We start from the raw sequence: 11,289 nt of genomic DNA, 5'->3' as shown, positions 1-11,289 counted from the left end.
TTTAAAAATTGTTCTTTTTTTCCGGGATTCATGTGATACACCGATACGATATCCATGCGTCGATTCAAGTTTTTTGGCGGTCTTATGGAGTTTAATGAGTAAAATAAAACAAAACGTAAAATAACCAAAAAACGGAGAAGCAACTCCGTTCAACCTATAACTTTGTAAGATTGAAGCGGTGGCCCAACTAGGGCGGTGCAAAAAGGTCTTTAGAACCCCCAAGTTCAAATATAGCACCCGTTGTTTTTTAAACCTAACTACCTTTGTATAATTATTTTAGTGAAATACCATCAAATATCAATTGGTAAACTGTCAACAGTTTTAGCAGCACATGTTTTAGAGGTCTAGTTGCGCCTATATTTGATTGTCTATATGTGTTTATCGATTGCATTTTATAATCAAAACAATAAAGATGTATATAGATGTTGACTGTCAACTGACGTTATTTATTCATTGTTTATAATCTGTAACTACATATTACGAGTATATTGAGTATAGCCTATTTATAATCATTGCAAAACTATTCTAAGTAAATGAAACTCTGACTGGGTGTACAATTATTGTGATTTTTAAATTACAATTATTCGTAAACATAATTACGATAGTAATAATATATAGTACCTAAACGTAATATATAATTATAATATATTATTAGAAATTACTATATGTCAATATATAAAATAAATAATTAACAAATTAACAAATTTTCACTAAACTATACTATTAATATTTACTTAAAACATAAAGACCGTGAGTAAAAAGTTTTAATTTTTTATCAATAAAGTCAAAATATTTTTTTATAAAACCATTCACTATTAATTTCAAAAATATACTTTACCTTCGAATAGGGCCGGTTGGGGAATCAAATTTAAATTGGCTAATGTTACTAAAATTCTACGGCATTCGTTACTGTCTAAAATTGGATATTTTAAATTGACAGAAGTTAAATATGATTCGACATTTGTTTTTTTCACTGTTGACTGATTCTCTAAATAATTATTATCTTCCACAGAAGAATTTAATAAATAAGCAAGAGAAGCTAATTGAGGTTGAAGATTAGAATTTTTTTCAATTATTTCTGACCATTTTTTATAAGACACACATTCTAAACTATACCCAATGTCTTTCATTTCTTCCCATAAATATCTACAAAAAAAATTAATGATCATTATTTATATAAATCCATTTTAAAAATTAATTCATACTTTGAATCAAATGTGTCATTAATTAAATGATAGATTTTTCCTGAGGATTCATTTAAATGTTGTGCCAGTTCCACAATAGTATTTGCGACAAAATCAACAGGAGTTAGTTCAATCTGTAAATAATTTTGCATATTATTTGTTTGTTTTATCATATATCCTCTTATAGCCTACTTATACCCTTATTTAAAAATATATCGAATATCCCATGTTTAATATAATATTCACCTTCCAACTTAAATCAGGACATGCATTTGTATATAATACACCTTGTATTATAAATAAAGTAAAATCTGCAAAGTTCCAGCAAGGTACCAATCTACTTCCACTTATGTTACCACATCTAAATATTGTTGCTGGTAATCCTTTTTTAATAGCATTCAAAATTAATTGTTCAGCTAGCCACTTAGTTTGCGCATAACCACTTTTGAGTAATGGTGCCCAGTTTTCAGGGTTATCATCTTCTGAAACATCTTTAAGCCCTTGAGGAAAAACAGCCGATGAGCTGAAAATATGATAGATAAATGTATGATTTTTATTTTATTTTAAAATGTTTACATATATAAATATTTTATTAATATTTATTAATAGGTGATTATAAATATTGTAGTTATTTCTTATAATTTATGTTTAAAAATTTGTATCATTTTACACAACTTATTTTATATTTCATTTTCAACACAAAAATATATTTATGTAAATCACCACATATTATTTTAATTTACTAAAAAAACTGGTTTCTATTATTAATAAATAATAATACACATTGTAATCAATTCATATTAAATTTTGTATATATTTTTAATTTTCTCGGAAGGTCAATTGAAAATTAATATATGTGATACAACTTAAAATTATTTTGATATTTTATGATAAAAAATAATAAAAATAGCTTTAGTACTGAATATTTTTACGAACCTAATATGATGTAGTGGTTTAATTTTACCATCCATACAAAATTTTATTATATTTTTGGTACCTATGACATTATTTTTATACAATGCTCCAAATGGATATGATAAATTAACTTGAGCTGCTGCATGTATAACATAATCAATATCATAACATATTGCTTCATAATCATCATCTGACATTCCAAATTGTATTAATGATACATCACCTAAAATATAGTTAAGCGGTTTAAGTAATTTAATTTATTAATAATATAATAAATACAAAGTTTAACTATTCCTACTTAAAACATAATATAGATTTTTATGACCAGAAAATTCCATGGAGTAGGTAGTTATAAAATATTACTGGGAAAATAAAACCTGTCCCAGGACAAAAATTTCAGAATCCAGTATTTCATGTGATCCTTAAATCTAATTATATATGTATGCAAATTATAAGTGTTTATCAGCAGAGGTGGTTATCTCGAAAAATTTAACAAATGCTCACTTAAAAGAACTAGTACCCTTCCTCCTTACCATTATTTCAGGCAGGTAACCCAAAAAATTACTAATTTCATTAAAAATGTGCGTATTTACTTATTTACTATTATAGTATTATGTTATACAAAATATATTATATTTCATTATTATAGCATAAATATTACATAGTACATAACATATATAGCAATTAAGTATATAGGTAGATAGTTTTCAATTTTCAATTTATATAGGTACCTTTTAAGACAACTACTTTAGAATAAAATGGGCTATTTAAAGAACCAACATTTATATTATACTTTTTCATAGTCTGTTCAAGCTTTTCCAAAGGTTTGAATTCTGCTGAATCCCTTATCAAGCAGAATATGTTCACCTAGATAAAACATTGATAGAGTACTTGTAATAATAGTGCAATTATTATTAGTAAATTTAATATTAGTACACAGATAATAATTACTTGAGTTTGCAATAACTTTTGCAAAATAAATGCACCAACAAATCCAGTTGCGCCAGTAAGGAGTACATTACCATTAGTGAATTTATTTTTATTTAAATTTGCAGCTCTCCAAAACCATCTTATCATTTTATCTGAACTATAAAGGTATATAATGTTTGTTATAAAATGTAATTTGTATTCAAACAAGAATCCGTATACATTACATGATAGAATCATCGACAAGATTATTTAGTTCTTTCATTAAGTTAATTTCATGTGATGCAGATATGTTTTGATCTAATAGTGATGCCATTGCTTTAACATTAGGATTTAGAATTAAATCTTTTACGCTTAATTGAGTTCCAAGTGTACTATTTAATTCACCAATTACACTAGCTGCTAATAATGAATGCCTAAAATTTGAAATAGCAGTCAATACAAAATAATTTTATGGGAGTTTATATTTAATAACTAAGTCTCACCAGTAACAATATAGTATTTGTAGGGATAAAATAATAAAGGTTTTACGTACTAATAGGTATGCAAGGCCGTACATTTTGCGAGGGGATAACCCTCAAAGGGGTTGCCCTTTTTTATGGTACGGCTTTGTAGGTAAATATATAATAATAATAATTGTTTTATGTATGTATTATCTACGCAGTAGTGCAACTATACACGGATTATGAATATAGTTAAAATTTTATTCAGCATTATCAGATACATATTAGATAAGTTATTAAGTAGGTATCTAACGTAATAAAATTATTACATCTTAGAAAGTACAAAAATATTCTATGATTTTAGAATATAATAAATTCAAACACAGAGTGCTTAAAAACAGTAATACTTGTATCAAAGAACTGTTTAAAAAATAGGTTAGACGACATAAAAATCAAAATTTTATTTTATTATAATATGTGAATACAATAGTAATAATTGATTCTATGGCATATTGATTAATAATCTTTAAATTGATTGAGGATTTCAAAAAATATAAGTTCTGAACATGATAAAATTGATAACTTAACCACGAAAACAAAAGAAATACCTTTGAAACTAATTTTGAAATAAAATTATGGATTTTCAAACTATGTATAAATTATTAAATCATTATCTACTTACCCGCCATTTTCGAAAAAATTATCTTCAACATCAAGACTATAGGTTTTCAGAGCTTTACAAAATATGATAGCCACAGTTTTTTCCGTTTGAGTTTTCCAGTTTTCAATTATAATACCATTTGATTTATCCAAGATAATTTTTGGCAAAACAGACTTATCCAATTTACCAGAACCTTTCACAACGGGCAATCTATATTTAAATTATAATTATACACGTTATATATAGCAGTTAATCTTATTGTAGATAAAATTGTTATTTATAATATTGTTGTAATTAAATATTTAAAATTATTCTAAATTTAATAATAATACATTAATATTTGATCCTAAAAATAAATTACGAATTTGAATAACACCAATAAAATATAGGTAGTCATATTTATTATTTAATTGTGATTAAATAATCCATAAGCACTTTGTAGTAACTGGTTGTTGAGGAACCTGAGTAGGTACCTGGTATATATTTTTTTTTAAATGATAGAAGATTAAATAATAAAGAAGTACAATATTTAGTGATTAGGTAAATACTTTTTATATCTAGTTCAAAGAATAATTGAAATAGTTATTAACACTGCTATAGCCTATAATCTATATAAAGTATTATTCAGTCTAAATGAAATATAAATTCAGACAATTAAGTTAAACATATACACCAGAATATCTTAAAAAATTTATAGATAAGTACAAGAAATTCGCTCTAATTTCTCGAATAGAAAAATGTAGAATTAGAAGGAAATATTTCCTAATTATTACGTTTTTATTACCTATATTCCGTTGTCAATTAATACGGAAATAGTGATAGTAATGACTAATGAGCATATAGTAACAGTAATAATTTTATAACTAATATATCATACTCTTTCTTCAAATACTCAAAATTACCTAACAATATAATACAGTAGACGCCGCTTATAAGACTCACTTTGGGACCAGCACAAAATGAGTCTTATAACCGAATGAATCTTATAGGCGAAGTGGAAAAAAAAATGAATTACGTATTTATAAATTTTATTTTATTACATATTTTGCTTTAATTTTAATACTTTAACACATATTACATATTACATACTTATTATTGAATAAATTTAATAATCCTGATAAAAAAAAACTAAAATTATAATAGGTAAATACTACATATAAAAATATTATAAAAATTATACATTAATAAAAAATTGTAAAAGATGTATGTATAATGTATTTATTATTTATTTTGAAAAAAATTTGTAATTTTAGTTTGTTTTTTTATTTTGTTCTAATATTCCGAAAATATAATAACAATAATCGTTGAGATAAATGTAAACTTTTATCTGCGATAAAAATTATTATACGTTATAAGGTGCCAACAGAAACTAGATATAACTAACACGAATATTATTTAATTTTTCAATACCAATTTATTTCTAAATTATAACCAAAAAAGTTTATTTTCTACTATTTATTTTACGAAATGTGTGTCTTATAACCGATTTTTTTTTAATGTATTTTGATACGTCCGGACCGTTCCAGACGATTTTGAGTCTAATAAGCGACTGAACCTTATATCCGTGAGTCTTATAAGCGGTGTCTACTGTAAATCCTCTTTTGCTTATTTGTTATTATAAGAATTATAAATTAATAACAATTATATTTATACAAACATATCTAAGAAGAAGAAAAATGGTGGAACCATGTAAAATGGTAATTTAAGTTTCAATCTTTGCTTTAATGATGATGCAGATAACTTTGCTTCAGCTTCTAATACAACATAACCTATTAAATAACTATCGATGCCTTCTTCTCTAATGGATAAAACACACACGGAATTTACTTCAGGTTCACATAAAATTGTAGCTTCAATAGCCTATAAAAACAAAGTATTAACATTAATTTATTTTTTTAAAGCATTAAGTGACTATATGGTCTATAAATCTATAATGTATGTACATATACCCATATTGTGTATATATATATATGTATATTAAAGACAGACATTTGAAACATTTATATAAACAATATTGACAAAATATGTAGGCATATATAATAAAATAATAATAATCGCATATATGCAATGGCGCCAAACACTATGTTAATGTAGGACAATTGTCCTACATATAAAATTGTTGGTGAGTGGGTCCCCATCAGCACGAAGTCTCTTGCAAATATTATATTATTATCTGGGAAAATATATGATTTTATTGAATTACAGAAACATTGAACAAACTTAAAATTTAAATTAATTATGTGGTGGGTGGGTATTTTAAGTGTTTGTCCTACATATTTTTTTTGACTTAGTCGCCACTGCATATATGACAAGGATGACTATACATAAAATGTATCATAACAATATTTTTGAAAAGGTAATTCAATAGATTTGTTTTTAATTTTTATGACGAACGGACGTATTATTGCTAGATACATATGTGCGTTTAGTCTTTGAAAGAATAATGAATTTAATTTATATGCTATACTAACCTGTAGTTCAACAGTATAGCCTCTAATTTTAACTATACTATCAAAACGTCCACAAACCTCTAAACTTCCATCAGATCTTAAATAACCCCAATCACCAGTTTTGTATAATCGATCACCAAATTCTTTTGGTACTGTACTGGGTCTTTTAATGAATCTTAAAGCATTTAATTCGGGACGATTTAAATAACCAATTGCAAGTGTAGGTCCTCCGACATAAATCTATGTATATACATACGTATACGCAATCATAATATTAAAGCGGTTATTACTATTTGAGAACCTAGCGAAAGAACATTATTCAACCGAATAAAATATAACTTTACCTCGCCTGATATTCCTATGCTTTTAACTTTATATTCGTTGTCCATTATTATTATGTGAACACCAGGCAAAGATACACCAACGGGAGCAAATTTGCTTGGTTTTAAGTCACATGCTTTTGAAACATCTATAAAATGTTAAATAATGAATATTATAAAATAATAAATATATTTAATAGTTACCAGCACAAGTCACGTCAAAACATTCAGAAGTACTATACAAATTAAACATTTTAATCCACGGAGTAATTTTTTCCATTCTGTCTCTTAGAGAGAATGTCATTACTTCTCCACATATCCAAATTTGTCTGATATATATGCAATAAATAAAAATTTTATTACAAAAATAAAGAAACAATTAAATATTATGAATATTTAATTAAATATTTTACTTAAGTGATTTGAATCCTTCGGGAATGTTTATACCCTTACAATCGAGGACTGTTTGTAAAAGAGATGGTGTGAATAATATTCTTGTTATTTTATTTTGACGTAAATACTTTAATAACCTTGGTGGATCATAAATTACATCATCAGGAATTATATACATTGGAATTCCTATAAATATATACGTTTATTATTATTTTATATAAGTAGGCTATTAACATAATAATGTGTAATATACACTGCACTAATTAAATAAACATAATATAATATATATTATTTAATTTTAAAGTTCTGTAAATATATAATTATATGATGTTGAAATCATAATTGTTTAGTTAGGAAGTTAATTCATAAAATGTTAAAATTATTCATACGTTCGCATGTCTAAAAAAATATATTTTTTCTTTATACTTTATCAATTATTTATAAATTTATTTTAAATAAAAATATTTAAACGGAAATATATTATATGTGAATCTATAATTATAGGTACAAAACAATAACGTACATATTATTGAATTATACGAACGATACAACCTAATAATTAATGTATTATTACTTAAAAAATACTACAAGTACCATCAACTACTAATTAATTAATTAAAAAAATAAAAATATTTACCTTTAAGTAATGGTCTAATCATTTCCCAGGTAAAAAATACATTACAAGCTTCTCTGTCATCATTTACGTAAGGATATGCTTTATGTCTCCATGTAAATGAATAAACAGCACCACGATAAGAACATTGAATACCTTTATAATTTATTTTTAATAATATAAATAAAGTTATATTTGTTTCATGTAGCTATATAACTATATAAATACATTAATATTTACTACTCTATAGGACTATACACATTTTCGTTTTGTAACCAAATTGTTTAAATTAGCTATTAGGTTAACATAACTATTTACAACATTTGTTAAGAATATTTTAATCTAGTAGTTTTTTATTTTTGTATTTTCATATTTTTTTAAAGCTAGTAATTAATAAATTGTAATAATTAATTAATACTAATAGTCATTATAATATATATACAGTAATATATTATATTATATTAGATAAGTTATATGTACATACATTTATATTATTATTAATTATTATATAATGTGACAACAAATTTAAATTATTATTAAATATTACAGTAAAAATATTTATTATAATTATTTATTTGTCAAACTTAGCTACTGTGACATATCGAATCTAATTTATCGATTGTATCAAGGTTTTCCATCATTATCATTATTTATATTAAATTAAAATTAAAATTTCCAAAGTCGATCGCAGTATAATAATTTGTAATAATAATATATGAGTAAAATATTTTACCAGTACGGTCATAAAAAATTAATCAACATCGAGAAGAATCACATGACACATATTGGATTACAAAAACAAGCCAGAAAAATGAAAGGAATGTCAAACAAGAAAATGTCAATTGTATTGATTGGACAAACCGTTAAAATTAAAATTCCAAAAGTCGATCAATGTAAAGTTGATCCCACACATTACTAGCTACCTATGGTGTTAAACATTTTGGGAGGAGATTTTTATCGTCTGGGTACAAAAACAGGTTCATTCGGAATCAGTTAACTTTATGCGAAGAAAATTTTTTAGAACTAGCAATAACTCTAGACAATAAAATTGGTATTCGTCAAACTATATCGCAATTGTCTTTGACGGGGAATCTGGGAACAAGGCTTGATAAAGTGCTACTGTTTGAAAAAATATATCATAAATCGATATCAATGTCGATCCAAAAATGTATTGTGCTATTTTGTAACTCAAAATGCCACAGTAGCCAAACCTCCACAAATAAATAATTACAATAAATATTTTATAATAAATTAAATTTGTTGTCACATTATATAATAATTAATAATAATATAAATGTGTGTAGTGTGTACGTATGACTGATCTATAATAATCTAATAATTATAATGATAATAGGGTAGAACACGATTGAAAACGGTCCTTATCGGCCGTACCTTTTTTAATAGCACGATTGAGAACGTTCTTACCTGCTAACTTTTATGCAACGTTGCCACATTAATTAAAAATAAAAATACAATATACAATATATATAAGATATCAATCACTATATTTTGGTTACAAAATAAACTTACCTGGAATCTATATTTATATACAACATATTTGTCAGCTTAAGATTAAAAATTTAAAAAATCAATATTTATTTGCCAGTATATACACAATTTAAATTTTTTTTCCCAAGTACTTATTTCCGGTTAATTTTAAATATCTTATTATGTCCTTATTTTGTTCAAACTCTTTATATAAATTAATTGTTGAAACAATACGATTATAATCTTTGCTGGCCATGGTTTTTGTAATATTATTTTCAATGGAGTTGATTATTGCCTAAAAGTTTAGATAACTAAAAGTTAAGATAAATGGCAACGTCGCTAGAAAAATCGTTCTCAATCGTTTGATTTTAAGGTACAAAATATTGTTTCTTTGATCTGCCGACAACGTTCTCAATCGTGTTGCTAAAAAGGTAAAACGTTCTCAATCGTACAACACCGTAATAATATACTAGTAGATACTAGCTAATCTAGTACCTATAATATACTTAATAATAATAATTATTATTTTTATATAGGTACGAATATAAAGCAAGAGATAAAAATATCACACATTGGTAAAAAATTTAGAACTTTTACCGACACTAGTTATTTATTTTAAAAATTACCAAATTTCGTTTGTAAAATCTCAAACTACAAAAATCATTCGGGCTCTGGCCAAACTACTTTGTATATCTTAGATTTTACCTATATTCGTACTTTTACCGTAACACAAACTTGTATATATACATATTTTTTGTCGAAACTAAATATTGAAGAGCCTACATTGGTACCTATATGGTATTAACAATAAATAAATAAATTAATATAAATTTTATACATATATAATGACATTTAATTTGAGTGTTATAAAAAGTAAACACTCTCTATTTTATATATTAAAGCAATTTTTGTATTAAATTACGTTTACAACTAAGTTAAATAGTTTTGTCTATGAATAATTAATATACCTATAACAAATTTTACCTTGACATTATCTAAGGTTAATTTTAAAAGTATCATACATTTATATAGCGAAAAATACCTTTTGGTTTTCCCGTGGTGCCAGATGAGAACACTACAAGAGCCAAATCATCGAGTTCATTTGGTTCTTTCTTGAGAAGTGATTTATCCACTGATGTCTTCAAATTATCGTACCAACCATTATCCAAGTAAATTAGTTGCTGTTCTTTAAATCGGCTTTCAAAGAATTCTTTGGTAAGAATTGCTTTAGGAGTCGAATCCTCTAAAATCGAACGAAGTAGTGGTAATGGATAAGATACCTCCAAGATTAAACATGCGCCACCTATACAGTTAGAATATAATTTGTTGAATATTAAATTATTAAACCTTTACTAATAATTAATAAAGAATAAACAAATAATAAATGTCACTAATGACGTAGGTACCAGCTTTATGAATAGCAATGTAACTAATAGTATACTCAAGACAACGTTCCATCATGATTCCAACAATCGAGTTTTTGGTAACACCAATGCTCCTTAGTTTTGCGGCCAATACATCTGTCATTTCATCTAATTCTTTAAACGTGACCTTAAATGAAAGTAACAATTCATTATATTAAATGTCGATATAATATAAACTATAAACAACTGAACTAACCGTTGATCCATCAACATTAACTACAGCAACTGCATTTGGGGTAGCGTTTGCTTGAATTTTAAACATCTCGTCGAGACATCCTTGTTTGTCATAATTAGACATATTTACAGCAGGAACTTTTGACATTTTAAAATAGAAAGTTTTATTTTAATTACAAATAATGTTAAGTGTTTACTGTTTAGAGATTTAAATTCCACGTTTAAATATACCGAGTGAAATAAACCCAATAAACACTCAACTACAAATTACAACGTATATATATACACGAGTACATG

General features: G+C 25.3%; 1 protein-coding gene across 2 annotated transcripts; it reads right to left on the bottom strand.

Annotated features, from left to right (window-relative positions):
- Positions 1–419: 419 nt before the first annotated feature.
- Positions 420–11,226, bottom strand: LOC132932100 (uncharacterized). 2 transcript variants are annotated; one of them, XM_060998317.1, is made up of 17 exons: positions 11,015–11,226; positions 10,801–10,945; positions 10,437–10,697; positions 7,931–8,062; positions 7,314–7,479; positions 7,105–7,229; positions 6,925–7,049; positions 6,602–6,820; positions 5,788–5,990; positions 4,152–4,340; positions 3,254–3,442; positions 3,051–3,186; positions 2,831–2,966; positions 2,121–2,322; positions 1,431–1,707; positions 1,206–1,318; positions 420–1,146 (listed from the first exon to the last, which is right to left on the bottom strand). In XM_060998317.1, the coding sequence occupies exons 1-17, from the start codon at positions 11,138–11,140 to the stop codon at positions 822–824; spliced, it is 3,069 nt and encodes a 1,022-aa protein (XP_060854300.1). In that variant the 5' UTR covers positions 11,141–11,226; the 3' UTR covers positions 420–821. The 2 variants fall into 2 exon arrangements, with proteins under 2 accessions (XP_060854300.1, XP_060854301.1); XM_060998318.1 differs by having other exon boundaries at positions 6,659–6,820.
- Positions 11,227–11,289: the final 63 nt, after the last annotated feature.

Source organism: Rhopalosiphum padi, chromosome 1 (genome assembly GCF_020882245.1).
Source record: "Rhopalosiphum padi isolate XX-2018 chromosome 1, ASM2088224v1, whole genome shotgun sequence".
Classification (NCBI taxonomy): domain Eukaryota; kingdom Metazoa; phylum Arthropoda; class Insecta; order Hemiptera; family Aphididae; genus Rhopalosiphum; species Rhopalosiphum padi.
This window is presented reverse-complemented; position numbering and strand designations above follow the sequence as displayed.

Bases quoted from the DNA above. Each gene is read 5' to 3' on its own strand.
- LOC132932100 (XM_060998317.1), bottom strand. From the start codon at position 11,140: ATGTCAAAAGTTCCTGCTGTAAATATGTCTAATTATGACAAACAAGGA. The intron at 3,443-4,151 runs GTAAGTAGATAA...TTCAAATTTTAG, and splicing joins AATTTTTTCGAAAATGGCGG to GCATTCATTATTAGCAGCTA. The intron at 1,147-1,205 runs GTATGAATTAAT...TTTTTTTTGTAG, and splicing joins AATGACACATTTGATTCAAA to ATATTTATGGGAAGAAATGA.